This window comes from Armigeres subalbatus, chromosome 2, assembly GCF_024139115.2.
Source record: "Armigeres subalbatus isolate Guangzhou_Male chromosome 2, GZ_Asu_2, whole genome shotgun sequence".
Classification (NCBI taxonomy): domain Eukaryota; kingdom Metazoa; phylum Arthropoda; class Insecta; order Diptera; family Culicidae; genus Armigeres; species Armigeres subalbatus.
In genome coordinates, this window is record NC_085140.1 from 414460434 (window position 1) to 414484653 (window position 24220).

The window sequence follows — 24220 nt, forward strand, 5'->3', positions numbered from 1 at the left end:
AGTGATAAGTGAGTAGTGAGCAGTAAAGAGTCAGAAGTAAGCCGGAGACGGGCCTCGGGCTGAAAGTCTCCTTAATAAAGACATAAAAAAAAAAGTCAGAAGTAACAGTGAGGAGTGAGAGTTGAGAAGCAGGTTTGACAAAACTCCTCAAGCTCGCTAGAGTTAAATAAAACCACCATTAGCAAAACGCTACGTTCGCATCATCACGGATGAGTGGAAGCGTAAATAAAGCAGAGGCCCAAACAAACAGAGTTAGGAAGAGCTATTCAACAACACATGCGATTGTGACGTCGGGTGGAAGAGCACTCATTAAGCCTCCGGAGCGACGCTGTTTATGTGATGAACATCGTAGATGCTGTTTTGAGTGCTAGTGTGAGTGAGTGACGCACCACAAGAAAAAGATGAACGTGAAACTCGCTCTTCTTTTGCGACGTACAATCTCGGGTTTCATGCTGCTCATCATGAGTGAGCTAATATTTTCCCCTCAGTAAAACTCTGACTCTTCCACTATTAGTCATAACACTAAGCTTTTGTTGACAATAGAATTTAATCTAATACATAAAAATGAATTTCTGTCTGTCTGAACCTTATAGACTCGGAAACTACTGACCCGATTGGCGTGAAAATTATATGCTGGGTTTTTTTTTAAGCCGGGGAAGGTTCTTAAGATGGTTCCAGACCCCTCCCCGCTCTAGAAATGGGGGCTACCATACAAATGAGACACAAATTTTTGCATAACTCGAGAACTAATCAAGCGAATGGAACCAAATCTGACATGTGGAGGTTTTGAAAGAGAAGATATGTTTATGTGGTGGTTTGAAACCCCTTCCCCTTCTGGAAAAGGGGGATCCCATACAAATGAAACAGATATTTCTGCATAACTCGAGATCTAATCAAAGAATAAATCAATTTTAGGCGAAACGAAGTTCGTCGGGTCTGCTAGTGTATTATAATGATACACAAAAATAAAAATTATTGCTCATCAATGAAATTTATCGGTTTTTTTAATTCATTATTTACCTAATTAATAAATTTTTAATTTTCAATAATTAAATTTTTAATTAAGCAGTTAAGCTTTAATTGCATTTTATATTTGGGTGCTTGTTAAAATCTTGTCATCATGATTTTCATCCAATTCGGTAACATTCATCTTCGCGACACCTCGCCAACGACTTTACAGCTGCTCCACTTTCAACCACAATCCTCCTTCCGATGCGAGAATTGGACTGCGTGGGGAGATTTTCAGTGGAACCGGAGTCTTGGTGGACAGCGTGAACCTGAAATCCTTCATCAAATACGCCAAACCGACTCGAGCTTGCATCATGCCAAATCGCATGCCGATGCATATTCGTGGACCTTCACCGAACGGCAGGAAAGTGTACGGATTTCGTTTGGCCACTTGATCCGGCGCGAAGCGATCCGGGTCGTACCGTTCCGGATCGGGGTAGTATTCGGGATCGTGCTGGATGGCGTATACCGGTACGATAAGCGTGGAGCCTTGTTGGAGGACAACGTCGCTGATGGGGAGCTTGTAGTCCTTGGAAACCGTTCGTGTCAAGTTGGGAACAGGAGGGTATTTACGAAGGGATTCTGCGGGAGAGAAAAATGTCGTTGATAAGTTTGAGGTCACTTAAATTTTTACCTTTTTTGTAAATGCGTTTTAAAAACAAAATCCATTTTTGATTTAAAAGTTAAAAATGATGTATCCAATTTCCATAAAATATGTTTATCAAAATAGAACTACCAGGTTTGAGTCAATAATTTTCACGTATTTTGCAAAGGTCACCCCTGTGACCTGATGTGCATCTTTTCTAAGCATTAGGCTCTTATTAAAATAATCTTACCGTTGATACACTGATCGATGTATGGCATATCTTGCATCGCCTCGTATGTCATTGAACTATGCTTTTTGATAGCGTCTGCAACACATTTCCGTGCCTTGTTTTGAAGGTCTGTATTTTGCGCCAGTTCATATAAGCAATAAGACAATGCTGTCGATGACGTTTCGAAGCCAGCCAAGAAGAACACAAAGGCTTGTGCAGCGATTTCCTCTACAGTCATAGGGTCAATGTTGTGGGCAGTACAATCGTCCGACGGTTCTGCGTTTTTAAGTTTCAGCAGCAGGCTCATAAAATCATTCCTTTCAATTTTGTTTTCTTCTCGATACTTGACTGTGTCTTTAACAGCAGCCATGAAAAAGTCAGAAACTTCCTTATCAGTTATAGCTATCCGAAGTGATCGAGCCATTGAACGGAACTGTTGAGCGATAAAAACTTTAAGGAGTCGACCTTTAGGAACTGCAAATATTTTTCGTCCCATGCGTCTAAACTCAGCTTCCGGGTTGTGGAGGCTGTTGCATTCCAATCCGAATGCGCAATTTCCGATCACATCAGTCGTAAATCGGGCAAGAATCTCCTTCATTTCGATTTCATTGTTTTTCGACACTTCAGTTTTCATCAGCTTCAAAAATTCATCGGCCACTCCAATGATAGTTGGAAACATCATTTTCATTTTTCCTGACGAGAACGTAGGCGTTAACTTGTTCCTTAAATTTCTCCACTTATTGCCCTCTATAGCAAATAGATGAGCCGACAAAGGATCGTCTTTCTCATTGTAGTACGCTGATCGGTCATGGAAGTACTGGAAATCTTTCACTAACACAGTTTTAATCAAATCTAAGTCCATTGCCAGCGCAACGGGATTTATGAAGAAGAAAATTCCTCCGATAGGTCCTTTTCTCTTCAGATCTTTGTAACAGCGCTGCATCAGTGTTGAAAAATGCTCCGTCCGACCCATTCCAGGAATGTTGCCGACTGGAAAACTGGGTTCGGAATACGGGATGCCACGCTCTTTCCAGTACGAGTAACGTTTGCGCACCCATAGCACGGCCAAAGTCACTGCCAGAAGCGTTAGGTGAATCCACATTGCCATAACAAAAGGTTTTTTAATCCGAGTCGTTCCGTTTCAGTCGAAAGTACACTAATGCAGTCCAACCGTGGGAGAGGGCTTATTATATCGAGACGAATACAGAGCCAAACCTTTATCTGACGAGTACTTACCAGGACAGCGTAATGTTTGTATCGTGGATTGTCTTCATATGACTTTGCAGTCAATTATTGAAGGAGGAGATAAAGGAATATATTCGCTCTTTACATCTCCTATAAGCTTCAAAAATAACGCGTCTTTGTAGTAACAATTTGATGAATTATTGCATCACCAGAGTTTTTGGACATTTTTCCAATCGAAACAGCAATTCAGTATCAGCATTTTTTCAAACATCTTAGTAAAGATTTCTCGCTTAATTTTTCAAAAGGGCCTAAGTAACATTTTTTCATGAATTAATTTGAATAGCGCAATCAACAGAACAACATGAAAGCTTTTGATTGTAGTACTCAAATTAATTCATGAAAAAAATGTTACTTAGGTCCTTTTGAAAAGTTAAGCGAGATATCCACCAGATGATGGTTCGACATTCTAAAGTCAGCTTGCATCAACAATCAACATCCAAAGCTGGTCTCAATCGATTGTGCCGTATGTTACTATAAAGTTGTAAACTCCTCAAGGGTCAAGGAAAATGGGAATTAAGGGTGCTTAATTATTTACGATAATGTAGCAAGACAAAAAAAAACATTTTTTGGTAGAGGAAGTCATACGAATAGGTTCAACAAAACACATTGCGAGGAGGAAGGGTCGTTTGGCCGAAACCCATCTGGCGGAAAGTCATTTCTTCTTATTATTATTGGCATTACATCCCCACACTGGGACAGAGCCGCCTCGCAGCTTAGTGTTCATTAAGCACTTCCACAGTTATTAACTGCGAGGTTTCTAAGCCAGGTTACCATTTTTACATTCGTATATCATGAGGCTAACACGATGATACTTTTATGCCTAAGGAAGTCGAGACAATTTCCAATCCGAAAATTGCCTAGACCGGCACCGGGAATCGAACCCAGCCACCTTCAGCATGGTCTTGCTTTGTAGCCGCGCGTTTTACCGCACGGCTAAGGAGGGCCCCCGTCAAAGTCATTTGGCCGAATAGGAAATTTGGCCGAATAGGACATTTGGCCAAATAGGACATCTCACTTCTTCCTTATCACTTCTCATTTCTCACTTCTTTTTCATCACTAAGGAAACGGGAGAAATGAGAGGTTGGAAAAGAGAAATGAGAAATTATGAATACGAAGCAAAAAGTGAGAGGTATCACTTCTCACTCCACCTATCTCTGTTCTAACTGCTCACTTTGCACTTCTCAATTTTCACATTGTGAAGTGAAGAATGAGGCGTAAGAAGCAAGAAGTGAGACGTCTCACTTCTCACTCATCTTTTTCCACTTCTCACTTCTCGCGAAAAGTGAGAAGTACGAAAGTGAGAAATGAGAAGAGAGAAATGAGACCAGCGAAGTAAGAAGCGAGACGCCTTACTTTTCACTCATTATTTCTTATTTCTCGCTTATCACTACGAAAAGAAAGAAGTTCGAAACAAGAAGTTTGATCTAAGGAATAAGAAATAAGAGTGAGAAATGAGAGGTGAGAAATAAGAATTGAGAAGCGAGAAATGAGAAGTGAGAAATGCGAAGTGAGAAATGAGAAGTGAGAAATGAGAAGTGAGGAATAAGAAATGAGAAATGTGAGTGAGAAGTTAGACGTGTCACTTGTTGCCGCACTCTTCTCATTTCTTACTACTCACTGTAAAAACTGACGTCTCACTTATCACTTCGCGCTCCTCACTTTTCGCAGTGCGAAGTAAGCGATGAGGAGTGAGAAATTCTCACTTTTCAATCCTAAATTCTCACGACTCCTTTCTCGCTCATCATTTCCCATTTTACATTTCTCACCACAAGATAGAAATAATGCGTGAGAAGTTAGCAGTGAGACGTTTCACTGCTCACATCTCTTTCTTACTTTTCACTGTGAATAGTGAGAAAGAAGACGTCTCTTTTCTAATCCATCATTTCTCACTTTTTATTTCTCGCCTTTTGCAATAGTAAAAGGACCCAAGAGACATTTTTCTCATGAATTTATTTGAGTATTGCAATCAAAAGCTTACATATTGGTCTATTGCAGCGGTTCTCAACCTGGGGTACATGTACCCCTGGGGGTACCTTCGCTGGCCCTAGGGGGTACCTCGTACAAAAATGCGTAATGGCGGACATATTACAATTTCAATCAAAATTCATTGATAAAGTTTTGATAATTGTGTTTTTTCTACTTCAAAAATTTAAATTGTACATAATATGTAATGCGATCAATAAATCCCAACAAAACACAACCAGCACAATGTATGAAGCAAGATGAATACAGTACTAGGTGCTCCAATCGGCCAAGTTTGTGGAAGAGAAGAAGGCGGGGGTGAAAAATTCATTTTCAGTGTAAAACGAAAACAAACCGGCTGGCTCTCCCATACTAAAATCCAAGATGGCTGAATCCTGAATTTGGCAGATTGGAACACCTAGTGGTGTATTCATCTTGGTATGAAGGGTTGCGGAACAAAAGATCAAACGAACAAAACGTCGAATGAACAGAATGATTTTTTTTACTAAACCTCGGTTGCAAGAGGTTCGGAAGCCTCCTTTCAAGAGGTTCGGAAGCCTCGTTTCAAGAGGTTCGGAAGCCTCCTTTCAAGAGGTTTGGAAGCCTCCTTTCAAGAGGCTCGGAAGCCTCCTCTCAAGAGGCTCGGAAGCCTCCTCTCAAGAGGCTCGGAAGCTTCCTTTCAAGAGCCTTTCTAGAGGCTCGAAAGCTTCTTTTCAAGAGGCTCAAAAGCCTCCTTTCAAGAGACCCCTAAGCCTCTTTCCAAGAGGCTTGGACGGATCCTTTCAAGAGGCTCGGAAACCTCCTTTCAAGAAGCTCAAAAGCCTTCTTTTCTAGAGGCTCAAAAGCCTCCTTTTCTAGAGACTCAAAAACCTCCTTTCAATATGCTCGGAAGCCTTCTTTCAAGAGGCTCAAAAGCCTCCTTTAAGAGGCTCTGAAGCCTTTTTCCAAGAGGATCGGAAGGCTCCTTTCGAGAGGCTCGGAAGCCTCTTTTCAAGAGGTTCGGAAGCCTCCTTTCAAGTGGTTAGGAAGTCTACTTTCAAGTGGTTTGGAAACCTTCTTTCAAGAGGCTCGGCAGCCTCCTTTCAAGAGACTCAGAAGCCTCGCTTCAAGAAGCTCAGAATTCTTCTTTCAATAGGCTTGGAAGCATACTATCAAGAGACTCAGAAGCGTTCTTTCAAGATGCAACGGAAGCTTCCTTTTAAGTGGCTCGAAACCCGCCTTCAAGAGGCTCGGAAGCCTCTAATAAAGAGGTGCGGAAGCCTACTCTAAAGGGCCTCAAAAGCTTGAAGGAGCTTCGCTTCAAAAGGGATCGGAATTATGTTTTCAAGAGGATTGGAAGCCTACTTTCGAAAGGGGGTACCTCAAATCATGCAAAAGTTCGAAGGGGTACCTCTCAAGAAAAAGGTTGAGAACCGCTGGTCTATTGAAAAGTTACGCGAGATTTTTAATTTCTCGCAGAGAGAAGTAAGAAGTGAGAAATGATTTGGAAGAAGTGAGACATCAAATGTCCTATTTGACCAAATAACCATTCGGCCGAATGACCTATGCGGCTGTATGACCTTTCCGGCCAATTGGTTTTCGGCGTAATGGTCTGTTCGGCCAAATGATATATTCGGCCAAACAACATTCGGCCTAGTGGTCTTCGGCCAAATGACAAATGCTTGCCAAAAGTTTTCGTTTACATTTTTTAGCGATGGATGACATTTGGGCTTTTCTATCTCGTGGAGAAGACTCTTATATACCGCACAGGCCACTTCGACCTTAGTCTGAATAAATAAATCTCGCTTAACTTTTCAAAAGGACCTAAGTAACATTTTTCTCATGAATTAATTTGAATAGCGCAATCAACAGAACAACATGAAAGCTTTCGATTGCGCTATTCAAATGAATTCATGAAAAAAATGTTACTTAGGTCCTTATGAAAAGTTAAGCGAGAAATAATAATAAATAGGAAAGCGGCATATTCCATACTCAAACATAGACTCCAACCTTAAAATAGACGTCTCATACTTACCAGCAAGTGCGCTGAAATCAGAGAATCAATCAAAATATCGATTTCATTACCGGCCGCCCGGCTGGTGAAGAAGATAGAACCATTTGGACTACTACAATTATCGCTTCAGTCTTCTTCGACGTAGTTGACTAAAAATTTGTAACTCGTATCTTTCTGTTGTATTGCTGAGCTAGAATGCAAGTCGTTATTCCTCAAAAACATGACTCTGTGAAATTAAATGATGAATTTGCTAAATTTTTGAATGAATTGCCAAAAAACATTGTCTAGGACTAGGAGACTCACAAGCTTTCATATCAGTACTTGTGATATGGAGATAAGAATTTTGCTCACCCATAATGGTTTGTTGTTAAAACGCCAAAATTATCAGCTGCTCGCATGGAGAAAATATTGGGATCCATGAGTTTAAATGTGATGTTTATGTACATTTCGGACTTGATAGGTTAAAGGTTCACCCAGACTTAAGCGATTTCATCGCCGCGACGGCGACAACTAGTCGCCGCGATTCTATCGTTGGGTCGCTGCAGGCAATGTTCTATTTACGCTTCCATACCAACGGCGACAGAATCGCTGTCGCCAAGCGATAGAATCGCGTCGCGACTGTCGCGTCGCGTGTGTTTGGGGGAACCTTAAAGTCTAGACGAGCTCGGTGGTCTAGTGGCTACCGATTCTGCCTTATAAGCAGGAGGTCGTGGGTACAATTCCAGGCTCGTACCTTTCCTACTTTGTAACTCTATCTTAGTTCTTTCTGTGTTTCATGTTATACCAAAACGATTCCTACTATTAGAACCTTCCAAACGCAATCCCAAAAACCTCCCGTGGCATCTATGAGAGGTCGTAGAGTTCTCTGCATCTTTCTTTAGTAGGTATCCAACAAACCATCCTTCCCCTTCCTCAGCATTCGCAAGGACGTGGCCAGGACAGATCTCGACTATTGGAGAGTGCATTGCTTGCATCTAAGAGTTAGCGATTAGTCCCAAATCAATATCTGTGGTAACGGATGAAAGTGATGCTACTCTCATACAATATTAGACTATTTAGTCTTGGCTTGTACCACCTACGAATTTGTGCGAACTGCTAAATGTTATGCTATGCTATAAATGCTATTTCGGACTTGATAGGTTAAATGGGTGGCTATTTTCCACATCGGAAAGGCTATATAGGCATCAATGGGGTATGATACTGAATTTCTTTATAACGCAAATTGAACGCTCTTATTCATATCATAGCAAATGGTTTAATTGGGAAATTCAATTCCTTTGCTTCGTTCTTCCAATCCTCAATGAAAACTAATGATATAAATTATAAAAATTACACAGGTTCTCATCTAATTTGTTTTTACAATTCGAGAAAACAAATAACAACAGAACTTTTTTTTTTATTTCTTAGTTTTTTTTAGAACATTTTCGATGGTTGACACTAGACACTAGACACAAAGTTATGACGAAAATTGTAAAAACTGTACAGATGTATCAAGAAGCTACGGAAAAGGTTTCGGCAGTTGAAGAGCTGAAACGCTAAATCGCCCAATAGACATTAACCAGAACACTGATCACACTATCTGTCGAGAAGGTATGCATACAAATAAAACCATGTTTGCCAGTACGATGAAAATATTTCAAATATGGAGTATTTTACATCTTAACAAAAAACTGCAAAATAGAACAAACTGCAAGATTGATGCTTACGATTAATCTGATTTTCAAACAATTTCCTATGTTTTCAATTAAAATTCACAATCTTAAACGAAAGACTGTATGCCGAACATCTTTTTCTTCTTCAATGGCTCTACGCCAAATTTCCCAAATTTGCAATAGAAATCAGGGGTTGGTAAATAACTTTGAAATAAAAAAATAAGTATTCTGTCGACATCGAGACCGCATCGTGCTTTCGTGCTGTGCGGTTCTTTCTCTCTTTGCGGAAGGAAGTTTTTAATACTACCCGAAGCTATTTTAATTTCAACGGTGCTTCTTAGCGCTATTTGTACACACTGATCCCGTTACGATCTTTGCAAGGACCCGTGCCTTCGTTTTACGTTGGACCCGTTTGCGGAAGTAAAATTCCGACAAGCGGTGGTAATCCTGCAGGGACACCGTTCTGGGAAAAAACCTCTTAGAAGGTCACGTCTCCACGCTCAGCAATGAGTATTAACAAAAACAAGAGGAAGGGGGAGTCTCTGAATTCTCCACTTCCTTCAAAGAAACAAGGTTTCAAGACCGTCCTGCCCAAGCGCGGAAAAAATAGAAGGAAGCTGGAGAATTCAGATATTCCTTCTAACTCTAATATCGAAAATAATTCTTCTCCAATCGAACTGAGCAATCAGTTCGATTTGATTAATGATGAAATTGAGCAAATCGAATCTACCTCTAGCCCAGGTGATTCGATTCATGCGAAAAAGCAAAGGATTCCGCCAATTGTGGTATCTGTTGCCGAGTTTTCTGGCTTCCGGAATGAGATTTTGAGTAACCTTCAGGGGATCAAGGTTTCATTTCAGATTGCTAGGAAGGGTGACTGCCGCGTTTTGCCGGGATCCTTTGACGATCGCAAACGTCTTCTTCACTATTTAACTGAGAAGCACCATAAATTCTTCACATACGACGACAAAACTGAGCGATTGTTCAAAGTCGTCTTGAAAGGTCTCCCCAGTGATGACAAATCACTGGATGAGATTAGAATTGAAATTTCTCAATTACTTGGATTTTCACCAGTCCAAGTAATTAAGATGAAAAAGAAATCCCATTCTGGTACTTCCCAGAGGGGCATTTCTCAAGAATTTTATTTAGTTCATTTTAACAAAAGTGAACTAAATAATATGAAAATTTTGGAAAAGACCTGTATTATGTCTCATGTCCGTGTTACATGGGAACATTTCCGCAGGCCTGGGGGTAATTTCCAAAACCCTACCCAGTGCCGTAAGTGCCAAAAGTGGGGTCATGGAACCAAACATTGTCACATGGATGCTAAATGCATGATTTGTGGTGGAACCTCTCACGCCAAGGACGCATGTCCTGTGAGAGAAGATTCCAATAAATTTAAGTGCGCAAACTGTGGGGGCAATAATAAATCCAATTTCTGGGAATGCCCTTCACGCAAAAAAGTTTTGAATTCCCGTGCAAAATTGATGACGGGAAATTCCAATCAGATCCCAGATTCGACGGGTAGAAATTTTTCAAACGCTCAAATTTCGAAACCGGTTACCGGTCGAGCAATTCATACCCACCACAATTCACAAACAAATTTTGCCGCTCGTCAACGGGTAGCAAGCACTTCAGTAAATTCCAATTTTTCGAATGTACCTACGTATGCAAACATCGCTGCTGGTAGACAAAATTTCTCTTCTCAAAATGAGGTTTATACCCATGTCCCAACGGAAAATAACGATCATGTTGCCGATTCAGGTAGCATGACTGCTTCCGATTTTGATTTTTTAACTGAACAATTGCATCACATGATTGATGCAATGTTCAAAGCAAATACCATTCCTGTAGCAGTTCAGGTTGGTATAAAGTACACACAAAAAATTGTTATCGGACTCCGTTTCAATGGATCTAAATAATTGTGTGAAAGTTCTAAATTGGAATGCCCGCTCTCTAAAGGGTAAGGAAGATGAATTATTCAACTTCCTTTCAGTTCATAATGTGCATATTGCCATTATAACTGAAACGTATTTAAAACCAGGACTCTCCATTAAAAGAGATCCAAACTATTTTATCTACAGAAATGATCGTCTTGACAGCGCCTGTGGTGGGGTCGCCATTGTCATTAATAGACGTATCAAACATAAATTATTTTCTTCGTTTGAAACCAAAGTTTTTGAAACCTTGGGAGTTTCTGTTGAAACAAATTTTGGACAATTTTCCTTCATTGCAGCCTACTTGCCTTTTTCAATGCAATGGGCAGCAAAAGAATTTGTTGAAAGCTGATCTTCAAATTCTGACTCGCAACAAATCAAAATTCTTCGTAATTGGTGACTTCAATGCCAAACACCGTTCATGGAATAATGCTCAAAGCAATTCCAATGGTAAAATTTTATTTGAAGATTGTTCTGCGGGATATTATACTATTCAATATCCCAATGGACCAACTTGTTTTTCTTCCAGTCGAAATCCTTCTACAATTGATTTAGTTTTAACGGATTCAAGTCAGCTGTGTGGCCAATTGGTAACTCATGCTGACTTTGACTCTGATCACCTTCCTGTGACATTTGAAATCTCACAAGAAGCCATTTATAATCCAATCAGCTCTACTTTTAATTATCATAGAGCTGATTGGGATTTATATAAAACATATATCGATAGGAATTTTGATGTTAATATTCCTTTGGATACCAAAAGTGATATTGATAATGCTCTCGTATCTTTGACAAATTTAATTGTCGAAGCCAGAGGCATTGCAATTCCGAAATGTGAAGTTAAATTCAACTCCATTATTATTGACGACGATCTTCAGCTACTGATCCGTCTTAAAAATGTGAGAAGAAGGCAATACCAAAGAACTCGCGATCCCGCGTTGAAAGTTATTTGGCGAGATTTGCAAAATGAAATTAAAAAACGTTTCGCTATTCTGAGAAATACCAACTTTGAGAATAATGTCTCAAAGTTGGATCCCAGTTCTAAACCCTTTTGAAATTAACAAAATTCTTAAAACCTCAAAAGCCAATTCCAGCGCTTAAAGAGGGAAATAAAATTTTATTAACAAATGGCGAAAAGGCTCAAAACTTGCTCAGCAGTTCGAGAGTTCCCATAATTTTAGTCTAGGTCTCACTAGTCCAATTGAGGATCAGGTTACACGAAGCTTCGAAGACATTCTCAATCAAGAGAATGTTTTTGACCCTTCGTTGGGAACTAATTTGGATGAAGTGAGATCTATTACTAGAAAATTTAAAAATATGAAAGCCCTGGGTGATGATGGTATTTTCTACATACTTCCAAACTACAAACATCCTGAGAGCTCTTTATCCTTTTTGGTTAATTTATTTAACAAATGTTTTCAATTGGCATACTTCCCAGATAAATGGAAAAACGCCAAAGTTGTTCCAATTTTGAAGCCGGACAAAAATCCAGCTGAGGCTTCTAGTTATCGCCCAATCAGTTTGCTTTCTTCAATAAGCAAACTGTTTGAAAAGATTATTTTGAATAGAATGATGGTTCATATTAATGATAATTCTATTTTTGCTGATGAGCAATTTGGTTTTCGCCATGGGCATTCAACCACTCATCAGTTATTAAGAGTTACGAACTTAATTCGGCTCAACAAATCTGAAGGATATTCGACTGGAGTTGCTCTTCTTGATATAGAGAAAGCATTTGACAGTGTTTGGCATGAAGGTTTGATTGTAAAATTGATGAATTTTAATTTTCCTCTGTACATTATTAAACTGATCCAAAATTATTTATCAGATCGCTCACTCCAGGTAAACTATCAGAATTCTAAATCTGATAGATTACCTGTAAGGGCTGGTGTCCCCAAGGCAGCATACTGGGGCCCATTTTGTATAACATTTTACTTCTGACTTACCTGATTTACCACCAGGGTGTCAAAGATCTTTGTTTGCAGATGACACAGGTCTCTCAGCCAAAGGGCGTAGCCTTCGTGTCATTTGTAGTAGATTGCAAAAAAGTTTGGATATTTTCTCCACTTACTTGCAAAAATGGAAAATTTCCCTGAATGCTTCCAAAACTCAGCTTATAATTTTCCCACATAAGCCGAGAGCTTCTTATTTGAAACCTTCTAGCAGACATATTGTCACTATGAATGGGGTTCCAATTAATTGGTCTAGCGAAGCTAAATATTTAGGACTTCTGCTAGATCAAAATTAACTTTTAAAATCACATTGAAGGCCTTCAAGCCAAATGTAACAAATATATTAAGTGCCTATATCCACTTATAAACAGAAAATCAAAACTTTGTCTTAAGAACAAACTTTTGATTTACAAACAAATTTTAGACCTGCCATGTTGTATGCTGTGCCAATATGGGCTAGTTGCTGCAATACCAGAAAGAAGGCACTCCAGAGGATTCAAAATAAAATTTTGAAAATGATTCTGAAGTTGCCTCCGTGGTATAGTACCAATGAACTTCATAGAATTTCTAATATTGAGACATTGCAACAAATGTCCAACAAAATAATTTCCAATTTTAGACAAAAATCGTTGCAATCTTCTATTGCAACGATTAACTCCTTGTACCCTTAGTATAAAATAGGTTAAGTTTAGTTTAAGTTGAAAACATTGTAATTCCTACATGGCTCAATTCAACCAGAGGAAAAAATTCTAACTGCCAGAGGCAATTGAAATATATTAATAATAACTAAAAGCGTAACATAGCAAATAAGGATGATAGTGTTAAGAAAACACGGAACACCTAGTCTAAGAGATGAATGCATGTATTAGATAATTAGCAAATAAAATTAGTTAAAAAAAAAAAAAAAAAAAAAAAAAAAAAAATGTATTCTGTCGACATAATTTAGATTTTACAATTTGTGCCTTTCTCGTATACTAAGTATACGTAATGGCAATATGATCGCTCCAAAAACAAACTTTTTATAGAAGGCTTCGAGACCCATAATGTTATATACTGATCGACTCAGTTCGACGAATTGAGGTAATGTCTTTGTGTATGTATGTGTGTATATGTGTGTGTGTGTGTGTCTGTGCACAAAAAATGTCACTCATTTTTCATGTACTTTTTCTCAACCGATTTGCTTCATGATAAAAGTATTGCTAAGAATAAAATGGTTGTACATTTATTTCAGCTGAAAAAAATCCAATTTTATTAGAATAATACACATAAATTAAGTTTCTTGTCCATCAATATAATTTATTGATTTTTTTTATATTTCTGGTTAGCTAATAGCATTTTATATCCGGATTGACACTTGAATCTTCAAATCATGTTGAACTGTGAACAACAATTTTACCCAACACTCGTTCTCGCGACGCCTCGCCAACGACCTTAAAGCTGCTCCACCTTCATCCACAGTCCACCTTCCGATGTGTAAATTGGGGTGCGTGGAGAGATTTTCAACGGAACCGGTGTCTTGTTGGACAGCGTAAACTTGAAATCCTTCAACAAATATGCCAAACCGACTCGAGCTTGCATCATCCCGAACCGCATGCCAATGCATATTCGAGGACCTTCACCGAACGGCAGGAAAGTGTACGGATTTCGTTTGGCCACCTGGTCCGGTGCGAAGCGCTCCGGGTCGTACCGTTCTGGATCGGGGTAGTACTCGGGATCGTGATGTATGGCATATACCGGTACGATAAGCGTGGAACCTTGTTGGAGCACAACGTCGCTGTTGGGCAGTTTGTAGTCCATGGAAACCGCTCTTATCAGGTTGGAAAGAGGAGGGTATTTGCGAAGGGATTCTATTGGAGAGAGAAAATAAAAAAAGGCCTTTGATAAGTTTGAAGTCATGCAGATTTGTATCGTTTTCCAAAAAATGCTAATCATAAAATGTCAGGTGCCCTGTTTGATTGAAGTATTGAAGTATTCAGCTAAATTTAAAAAATGCGAATTCGGTTCAGTTCAGTTTTGAAAAGGGGACCTCAATCACATCGTTTAAAAAAGGAAACATTCCATTCGTATATCTATTCTATGCAATGATCTTTAACTGATTCTACCGTTGATACACTGATCAATATACGACATGTCCTGGGTGGCCTCGTATGTCATTGAACCATGCTTTTTGATAGCATCTGTAACGCATTTCCGCGCCTTGTTTTGAAGGTCGATGTTTTGCGCCAATTCGAACAAGCAGTAGGACATTGCTGTCGATGATGTTTCGAAGCCAGCCGCGAAGAATACAAAAGCTTGTGCAGCGATTTCCTCTACAGACATAGGGTCGATGTTGTGCGCATTGCCATCTTCTAATGGTTCTGCATTTTTCAGTTTCAGCAGTAGACTCATAAAATCATTCCTTTCAATTTTGTTCTCTTCTCGATACTTGACTGTATCTTTAACAGCACCCAAGAAAAAGTCAGACACATCTTTATCAGTTAACCTAATTCCAAGTGACCGAGCCACTGAACGGAACTGTTGGGCAATAAAAAATTTAAGGAGTCGACCTTTAGGAACTGCAAATATTTTTCGTCCCATGCGTCTAAACTCAGCTTCGGGGTCATGGAGACTGTTGCATTCTAATCCAAAGGCGCAATTTCCGATCACATCAGTCGTGAACCGAGCAAGAATCTCCTTCATTTCGATTTCCCTATTTTTCGACGCATCACTTTTCATTAGTTTCGAAAAATCTTCGGCCACTGTTATGATTGTTGGGAACATCATCTTCATTTTTCCTGAGGTGAATGTAGGCGTCAACTTGGCTCTCAAATTTTTCCACTTAGTGCCCTCCATAGTAAGCAGATGAGCCGATAAAGGATCATCCTTCTCATTGTAGTACAGTGATCGATCATGGCAGTACTGAAAATCTTTCACTAGCACATTTTTAATCAAATCCAAGTCCATGGCCAGCGCAACGGGATTTATGAAGAAGAAAATTCCTCCGATAGGTCCTTTTCCCTTCAGATCTTTGTAACAGCGCTGCATCATTGTCGATAAATGCTCCGTTCGTCCCATCCCACGAATATTGCCGGCTGGAAAACTTGGTTCCGAATACGGTATGCCACGCTCCTTCCAATACGAGTAACGTTTGCGTACCCATAGCACGGCCAAGGTCACTGCTAAAACACTTAGGTAAATCCACATCGCCGAAAAAAAAATGAATTCAAGTCGTTCCGTTTCAATCGAAAGTACACTAATGAAAGCCGATCATGCGAAAAGCTTTATTATACCGGGACATATACAGCGACAAACCTCTCTATCTCGCTAGCGCGCTTTTTACCACCAAAAGAGCGTAATGTTTATCTTGTTGGTTGTCGTAATAAGTCTTCGCAGACAATCATTGAAGAAAAATAAAAAGGTATGTAGGGTAACAATCTTGATTTGAACCCCAACATATTTTGGATCCTGCTTGGGACATTTTCTCGATTTCTGCACTTAAAAAAAGCGCTGCTAATTCACTCACTGGCTTCAAGTAAACAAGATTTGTCTGCATTAGTTTGAATAGTTTCCTGTGCAGAAATATCGATATTTAGACGATTTATTTATGAAATCAGTTTGTTTAAGAACGTGAGCGTTACGCATACATCGCTGAAAATCTGAGAATTTATACAACAACTTTGTATTTAAATTGAGAATTTAAAAGACAAGGGTCTTCCAATTGAAGCATGCTGATTTGAAGAATAGATTTTGCACTGACTCTATTGACAAAAGGAGGGCTCATTTCGAATTCCTATTTCACAATCCCCACTTCTATCTAGGAAATTTTGTGATTTTCGCTTGTTTCAAACGTGTCATTTGATAGATACAGTCACTCTCAAAATTGAGCGTACAGTATGGATTAGTTGATTACAGTCGAAAATTTCATAGGAAATTAAATGGTTGGCTCGGTTATTTTAAATGCTTTTCAATATTCATCCCTTCCTTCAATGTATGCGTACATACAATTGTTGATTTTTTTTCTCTAAAGTCCATTTATTTGAAAATAATCTCAAAATACGCCTATTAGATGTTACAAAATTGAGCGTACAGCTAATTTTTTTCTAAAAAAAATCTTATTATAAACACGATTCATGTATTTTAATATTGTTTTTTCATGATTATACTTATAGTAATAAACATCCGCTACTAAAACATTCAATGTTTTGAAATTAAATCATGTTTTAATCAAAATGGCGAACAAGTAAGATGTATAAACAATGCTATTTAACAATTCAATGCTGCTGGGCAAAATAGATGCTTTAAGATATGAATTTCGCCGGTATCGTGTCTTATATATGATAGATAATCGAAATCGAGCGAGACATACGATTAATTTGGGAAAATTCAGTCGGAAAATGATGAAAACAGATGTAAACATACAGAGAAAACGATAAATGTTAGGAATGACATACTTCAAATTTAGTATGTCTTTTACTTAAATTTGTTTTAAAGCTCGATTTTTGTCTCAGGTCAATCATTAAGAGTAATATTATTGAATCCAATCATTCAAAGTCAAATGGCAAAACATACTTTTGCATATAAAGGATAAAGACGGATCCATAAAAAACTGGAAAACGATCCATAAATAACATCTGAATGTTCCTTAAAATGCTACCATAAATCCATAAAATAGTTAATGAGATTCCATAAAGAATAATTTTTCGATCCATAACTAAGCTAAAATTTAGCAATTAATTGGGAAATATGTTCCATTAACATGGTCAAGAAAAACAATACAATTCTTGCTATTTTCCCATGAAAATATGAAAAATGATCCATAAAATTATATTTTGATCCATAAAACTTCAAATTTGCGCATTTTTTTTATCGTGATGATGATCCATAATTTCAGTAATATGATCCATAATTTTAGTCATATGATCCATAATTCTGGCCATTTGATCCATAACTTTGTTAAAATGATCCATAGTTTTGGTGATATGATCCATAAATTTTGATAAATGATCCATAGATTTTATAAAATGTGTGGATCAATTAATATAGTTTCATTGGCCTTCTTTCCAAGAATTATGGATCACATTATCAAAATTATGGATCATATGACCAAAATTATGGATCATATGGCTGAAATTATGGATCATCATCAGGATAAAAATTGCGCAAATTTGAAATTTTATGGATCAATTTATAGTTTTTATAGATCATTTTTCAAAGTTTTATGGATCATAAAAATATTCTTTATGGAATCTCTCGAAATATTTTATGGATTTATGGTAGCGTTTTATGGAACATTCAGATGTTATTTATAGATCGTTTTTCATTCTTTTATGGATCGTTTTTCCACATTGAACGGTGCAAAGTAAGGGCTGCCAAGTCAAATTATAAAAGTACAAGGTGTATCTTAAGGTACCGAACATAAATACAGCTTTTCAACCCCGTAGAGCACTTTTGATTTAATATTGAAAAGATAGCTTAAAATCGTAATTTCATAATTGAATTTGGATTAATCTCCACGATCTGTTGCCATAAGGGATACAATTGGATGATTTCCATGTGGCGAGTAAAAATAAACTTTTTTAAGAGTTCGGCAGCTTATTTAATGATATCTTGGTGAATTTAAATGATTCAACCAAATTTGTTCCTACGGTAACTGAGTCTTCAAATTTAAAATTACATCTTATAATGTATCCGTGTGCTGCTCTTTTATTAATATCATTATTAATGAGTGTCCTGAGCTTATAAGCTACCCATACATCGACTTTTAAATAAAGTTATACTTAATTTGAAATATGCCATTCCCAACATTTGTCGTTTTCTCTGTATGTTTACATCTGTTTTCATCATTTTCCGACTGAATTTTCCCAAATTAATCGTATGTCTCGCTCGATTTCGATTATCTATCATATAAGACACGATTCCGGTGAAATTCATATCTTAAAGCATCTATTTTGCCCAGCAGCATTGAATTGTTAAATAGCATTGTTTATGCATCTTACTTGTTCGCCATTTTGATTAAAACATGGTTTAATTTCAAAACATTGAATGTTCAAGTAGCGGATGTTTATTATTATAAGTGTAATCCTGAAAAAACAATATTAAAATACATTAATCGTGTTTATAATAAGAAATTTTATAGAAAAAAATTCGCTGTACGCTCAATTTTGTAACATCTAATAGGCGTATTTTGAGATTATTTTCAAATAAATGGACTTTAGAGAAAAAAATTCAACAATTTTATGTACGCATACATTGAAAGAAGGGATGAATATTGAAATGCATTAAAAATAACCGAGCCAACCATTTAATTTCCTTTGAAATTTTCGAATGTAATCAACTAATCCATACTGTACGCTCAATTTTGAGAGTGACTGTATAAGCAAAAATGAGTAATCACTTCCTCTAGGTGTAAAAAAATGGGACAATTACTCTATTCACTGTTTTCATCTCCTAAAGGCTAAAAAAAGTTATCGCGTCATTGTAGTAACACATTGTAGTATTGCAATTCAGTATCATCTCTTTCCAACATCTTAGTAAAGATTGTCATCAAACTATTTTCCTACATTCTGATGTTAGTTTGTTCGAAAAACCGTATTCTTGCATTGACTGCCATAGCTGGTCTCGATGGATTGTGTCGTGTGCGGTCGTTGAAGTCGAAATGTGTGAGCACGTTGTATTCACTACATGTCTAAAGTATCTGACGCGCACCCATGCAATAAATTCCTACTTTGAACATGCTCACAGCGGCAGACCTGAAGAAGACTTGAATGAATTAGTATGGCAGAAGTCACCTAAAATGAAGTTGCTCGAAATTATTACCTTTTCACATAACCGATAATAAAAACTTTTACCGGAATAGTTTGTACTTCTGGGGCACTGCTGGTAAACATTCAGCTGCTTTCACGAATAGAAGTCAGCCCCATGCTGGTGCAAGTGGTGTGTACTTCTATTTTTTTGTTTAGACAAGCCGTACATTTAGTAAATAAAACGACTTCGTTAAAATGGTTACACAAGAAAGAGATCTGTTTTTCCTATAAAGCACTCAGATGACGTGTTTCCCACTCGTCGGAAACCAGAAATATATTCTCTTTTATGGGTTCCGAAACAATATCTTGAACAGATTGAATGATGGAATAATAGTGTCTTATTTATCCTACAACTTTTTTAACATAAATCTGTTCTCAATACTGAATTTTTGGCATTAGATCAAGTTTTCACTAAAATTGTCAGCTGATATTCAAAAATGAATAGCAATAGACATTTCTGGGATTTTTTTTATCCTGAGGCCCTAGAAGTTGAAATTGAAATAATGTATTGTCAAGCAAAATTCTAAATTGTTTAAACAACAAGCCCTGTTTCCAATTTTGATAACATTTTGAATTTTGCTTCTGAACTGAGTCGAATGATTGTATTTGGGTCCAAATGTATATAACGGCACTGTCTTTTTCCCATCTATATATATAAAAATGAAATGGTCTGTGTTCGTATCCGCATAACTCGAAAACGGCTGAATGGATTTTCTTAATTTCTTCAGCAGATATGTTCGTTACCGTTTCCGACGGGTTTATATGATATTTCCTCATGCGAAAATTACGCGTAAGGTTGTGCAAATCGTGAAAAACTAAAATTAGGATTCGTATGGAAATTTCACATGGGCATTTTCGCCTACTACGCAGGACAACGTCTGCCGGGTCGACTAGTTTTTAACGAAAATGAATCGGACCCGAAGCAAGTTTATGGAAGTCCTGCTTTGCGTGTAAGTAACCAGCCACTGACGGTAGACAGTTGAAAATTTCTGAGAAAACGATCGTGTGGTAAGTACACAATAGCAATGGGTCACAATGTTTTTTTTACATTAGTTGGTGACTCGTCGACCTCGATAATGGTGCTGTTGATACTACGCGATCACTATCGGTCGAGTAAAGCATGGATTTTATCACAAAACAGACATCTTTGCCATGGAATGTGATGAAACTCGAGAATCAATTTTCAAAATTTGCCAGTGATTCACTGATTTTGAACAACGATATGTACAATTTGTTCTCAGAGATGCGTATGAGTTTTTCTCATGATGAATCGGCAATCGAATTAGCTACATGGGTCCTCCCCACGGCTCATGTTTGAGCCCCCTTCTATACAATTTCAATGTCAGTGATATAGGCGAATGACTCAGTCTCATGGCAAACTCCTCGTTAGGATAGCTTGCGGATGACTACAGTTTATCAGTTTCAGAGTAGACCGCAGTTGATTAGCAAGGACAGGCAAGGACCATTGCAAGATACTCTGAACAATTTGTCTAATTGGATTTCGAAGTTGTATAGCGATCAGCAGACGACGTTCGTTCTCATCTCGCATTCATACGAAGCTAATCGACATCTCTCCTTTCCGGGTGACGCGCTCGGATCGATGGCACGACTGCATGCTCGTTGGAATATTTTTCCGTTAACCTGTTTATACCGTGTGCTTGCTTATCTGCAGAAGCCGCATCGGATGACCGTTGTCGCTTTGTTTTAACTTTCATCAATTTGTTGACCTTTTTTTTTGCTGCAGCCGGGCTCGGCTTGATGTATCCCGCCGACAGCTTTAATTCCTCCTTCTTTTTCTACAGCTTCATCTTTTGTACCTTCACCTACCACGGCAGCTTGCTGTTGTGCACTCTGTCGTTCCAACATCTTTGGACAGGACTTTTTTTTATGCGTGTCCGCCTTACAGGAAAAACACTTTGTCCAATATTTTCGTCCGATATTTTGTATGCGGTTTCCATCATCGCCTGGTCCCCTTTCAGCGATTTTATAAAACCAGCCATGTCAACAAGATTTGGCTGAGCAGCACTTTCGGGGAATACAAAAGCCAGCGTGTTTTTCACTGCAATTTCGCCAGACATTGCGACCGTTAGATACGAATGCCAAATTCGATAAAAAACGACACCGAAAATAAACCTGCGAGTGAACAAACGCTATAGATAGTGGAATATATAGATGAGCGAAGATAAATCCACTGTCTCCAAACGAACTGTCAAACGTGTCTCCAAACGAGCATGACGTCACGATTTCAATGAAAACTTTAAGGGCTCTGACGTCATATGCCCGGGTGCACGGGCAAAAAAATCGACTCAGCCATGCTTTCGCTCATCTATAGATTCTACTATCTATAATAAACGCGTGTACTCACATCGAGGTGTGATCGTCCACTGATTCTAGTCGGGGAAGAGGCCCAAAACGCCCCTCCGGGGCAAAACAACTTTCGGGTATTCACTTATATTTACCATGTTTGAGATAGCCTTAATGAAACTAGACGTGAAATTATGTAAGTTATGCGAAAAAAGTGTCAAAATAATATGTATGTAGCAATGTAGGAATGTAGCAAAAACTGGAATTTTCCACATTTTGATGAAACATCTAACATTTCGGCGAGGCAAAACGCCCTAGTGAAACTATCGTACAATGTACGCGTCTCCACGCATTGTCCATACCAGAATACTGATGTGCCGACGCGTGGTACTTTGTTCCCTAAGAGCTGCCGGCTAATAGGCGTTTTGCCTCATGAGTTTTCCGGCAACGAAAGATCACAACTTTTTTGAAATGTGAATATTATCAATATGATTGAGATTTTTTCTAATTTTAATATGGCATCAGCCAACTATATTGTTTAACTGTTGCGTGAGGTAGAAATACCCATGAAAATCGTTATAGCTAAGGCATAAAAGCAGTCTATGCTTAGCTAGGGCATATTGCCCCTCCTTCCCCTCTATTTCTAAAATATTTAAAAATCGAAAGAAAATAATCAAAACTCTAGTTTTTAATCAGTTTATAAAAACAAATACAGTATTTCTGAATTCTGTATATTGCGTTCAGCATCAATCTAGTTTCCAGAAATAGACAGATATTGCAGCGCTATTTTGAAGAGCTGAGGATAGCGGTCCCAGATTGCCAACAAAGTGATGGACATGTTCTAGTATTTCCGTAAAGACATGTTTGTAGACTTGTAGTTAATCTCATATCGGTGATATTCTGAAATCTCATTGAAAAAGCTATCAACAGACAAAAACTTTTTTAGCTTGAACCTCAGTCTAATCGCAAGGTGGATGTTTTTCTCGATTCGACGCGAATAGATGTGCTTTGTCTGTTGGAAACAAACTTATCCATCTTTTGCAGAACAAAAGGCTTCCATCAACTCAAAATATAACACGTTTCGTTCATCACGGACCACAGTTTGTCGTTGAATAGCACCAACGATGATTCCATGATTTTTTGCCTTTTGTGCTTGATCCTAATCTTCGAGTTGTTAACGTTGTAATTATAACTTTGAAAAATTAGATACTTATCGATTGCATTTTTCCGTGAATTGCAAAGGGCCACGTTGCATCATAAACAAAACATCTGACCACCTTTAACGTGCAAAGTAGAATTAAAATGAAGTAAGTGAAGAACTATAAGGTACTCTATTTTACACCTGGCTTGTAGTAGTGAGGAAAAATTAAGTGATTTTCGCGGCTTGCACGAAACCGCGAATTTCCACTACCCCTAATAATAAACTGTACCGAATTTTGGCATACACAATTTCGGTAGTATTTAATTGAAATCTTACAGTTTTGTTTTATTTTTAATGGCGTTGCCAACTGGATTTGCTTCACTTATTTAAATTTTGGCTTTCTCAGTCTGTTGAATTAAGAACGATTATTTATATACGTTCCCGACGTTTCGGCCGATTGGTTTTGACTTTTCTCGAGGGTCGTAAGGTCTATCGTCTATCGTTAGATGCGATTCTCCACTTCAGTTTCTCGGAGAGTTTTGCAGCCATGCCTGCAATTTCGTAGTAATTATGTTTTAATCCAGAATGTTTCACTGATACGACTGATCGTCAACGACCGTCAACAACGTCAACGACCCTTGAGAAAGGCCAAAACCAATCGGCCGAAACTTCGGAAACGTATATAAATAATCGTTCCTAATTCAACAGACTGAGAAAGCCAAAATGTAAATAAGTTTTGTTTTATTTTAAACAGAGCATTGGTGATTAATCATAGATTTATTCATGATAAATGAGTAATGGGTTATTTAATAATTATTCAATAATCATAATCACCTAAAATCATTAATTTAATCTTTCATCACTAATCGTTAATCATAGAATTTTACATTTATTTTTTTTTCATTAACCATATTACAGTCGCCTCTCCACATCTCGATATTGAAGGGACCATCGAGATAGAGATAGATCGAGGAATGGAAGGAAAATTGAAATTGGTACTTGATCCATAACAGCTCGTTGTTATGAAAACGTCAACAAAACAAATGTCGTTTCCAATTGTTGATATGTTTGTCATTGTTCAAAGATGGTCTAGTAGCCTAAAAATTTTAACATATCGACATGAGGAGAGTGAATCCTAAACAAAATATGATCAGAACTCATCGAGATAGAGAGAAATCAAGATAGGGAGGTTATCGAGATGTAGAAAACCCAAATGTATGTAGATTGAAGGGACTGAGGAAACCATCGACATAGGGAGAGATATCGAGATATAGAACATCGAGATGTAGAGAGTCGACTGTAACAACTGTTTTGCATTTAATCAATAATCATCAATTTTAATCTCAATTTCCAGCATGTTCATTCATCTATCATTAATCATAATCATGACATGAGAAGTAAAGCAATTTTATTATTTTGGGAAAAAATT

At 37.9% G+C, this 24220-nt stretch overlaps 2 protein-coding genes across 2 annotated transcripts; both read right to left on the minus strand.

Moving 5' to 3' along the window:
- Positions 1-1174: 1174 nt before the first annotated feature.
- On the minus strand, positions 1175-2925 carry LOC134217685 (probable cytochrome P450 6a14). The gene is made up of 2 exons (XM_062696495.1): positions 1845-2925; positions 1175-1590 (listed from the first exon to the last, which is right to left on the minus strand). Exons 1-2 carry the CDS (start codon positions 2923-2925, stop codon positions 1175-1177), a joined length of 1497 nt encoding a protein of 498 aa, XP_062552479.1.
- Positions 2926-13981: 11056 nt separating this feature from the next.
- LOC134217686 (probable cytochrome P450 6a13) lies at positions 13982-15765 on the minus strand. Its single transcript, XM_062696496.1, has 2 exons — positions 14667-15765; positions 13982-14411 (listed from the first exon to the last, which is right to left on the minus strand). Exons 1-2 carry the CDS (start codon positions 15745-15747, stop codon positions 13996-13998), a joined length of 1497 nt encoding a protein of 498 aa, XP_062552480.1. The 5' UTR covers positions 15748-15765; the 3' UTR covers positions 13982-13995.
- Positions 15766-24220: the final 8455 nt, after the last annotated feature.

Coding starts and splice junctions, on each gene's coding strand:
- LOC134217685 (XM_062696495.1), bottom strand. CDS start 2,925: ATGTGGATTCACCTAACGCTTCTGGCAGTGACTTTGGCCGTGCTATGG. Junction 1,591..1,844: donor CATCGATCAGTGTATCAACG/GTAAGATTATTT, acceptor TCTCTCCCGCAG/AATCCCTTCGTAAATACCCT.
- LOC134217686 (XM_062696496.1), bottom strand. CDS start 15,747: ATGTGGATTTACCTAAGTGTTTTAGCAGTGACCTTGGCCGTGCTATGG. Junction 14,412..14,666: donor TATTGATCAGTGTATCAACG/GTAGAATCAGTT, acceptor TCTCTCCAATAG/AATCCCTTCGCAAATACCCT.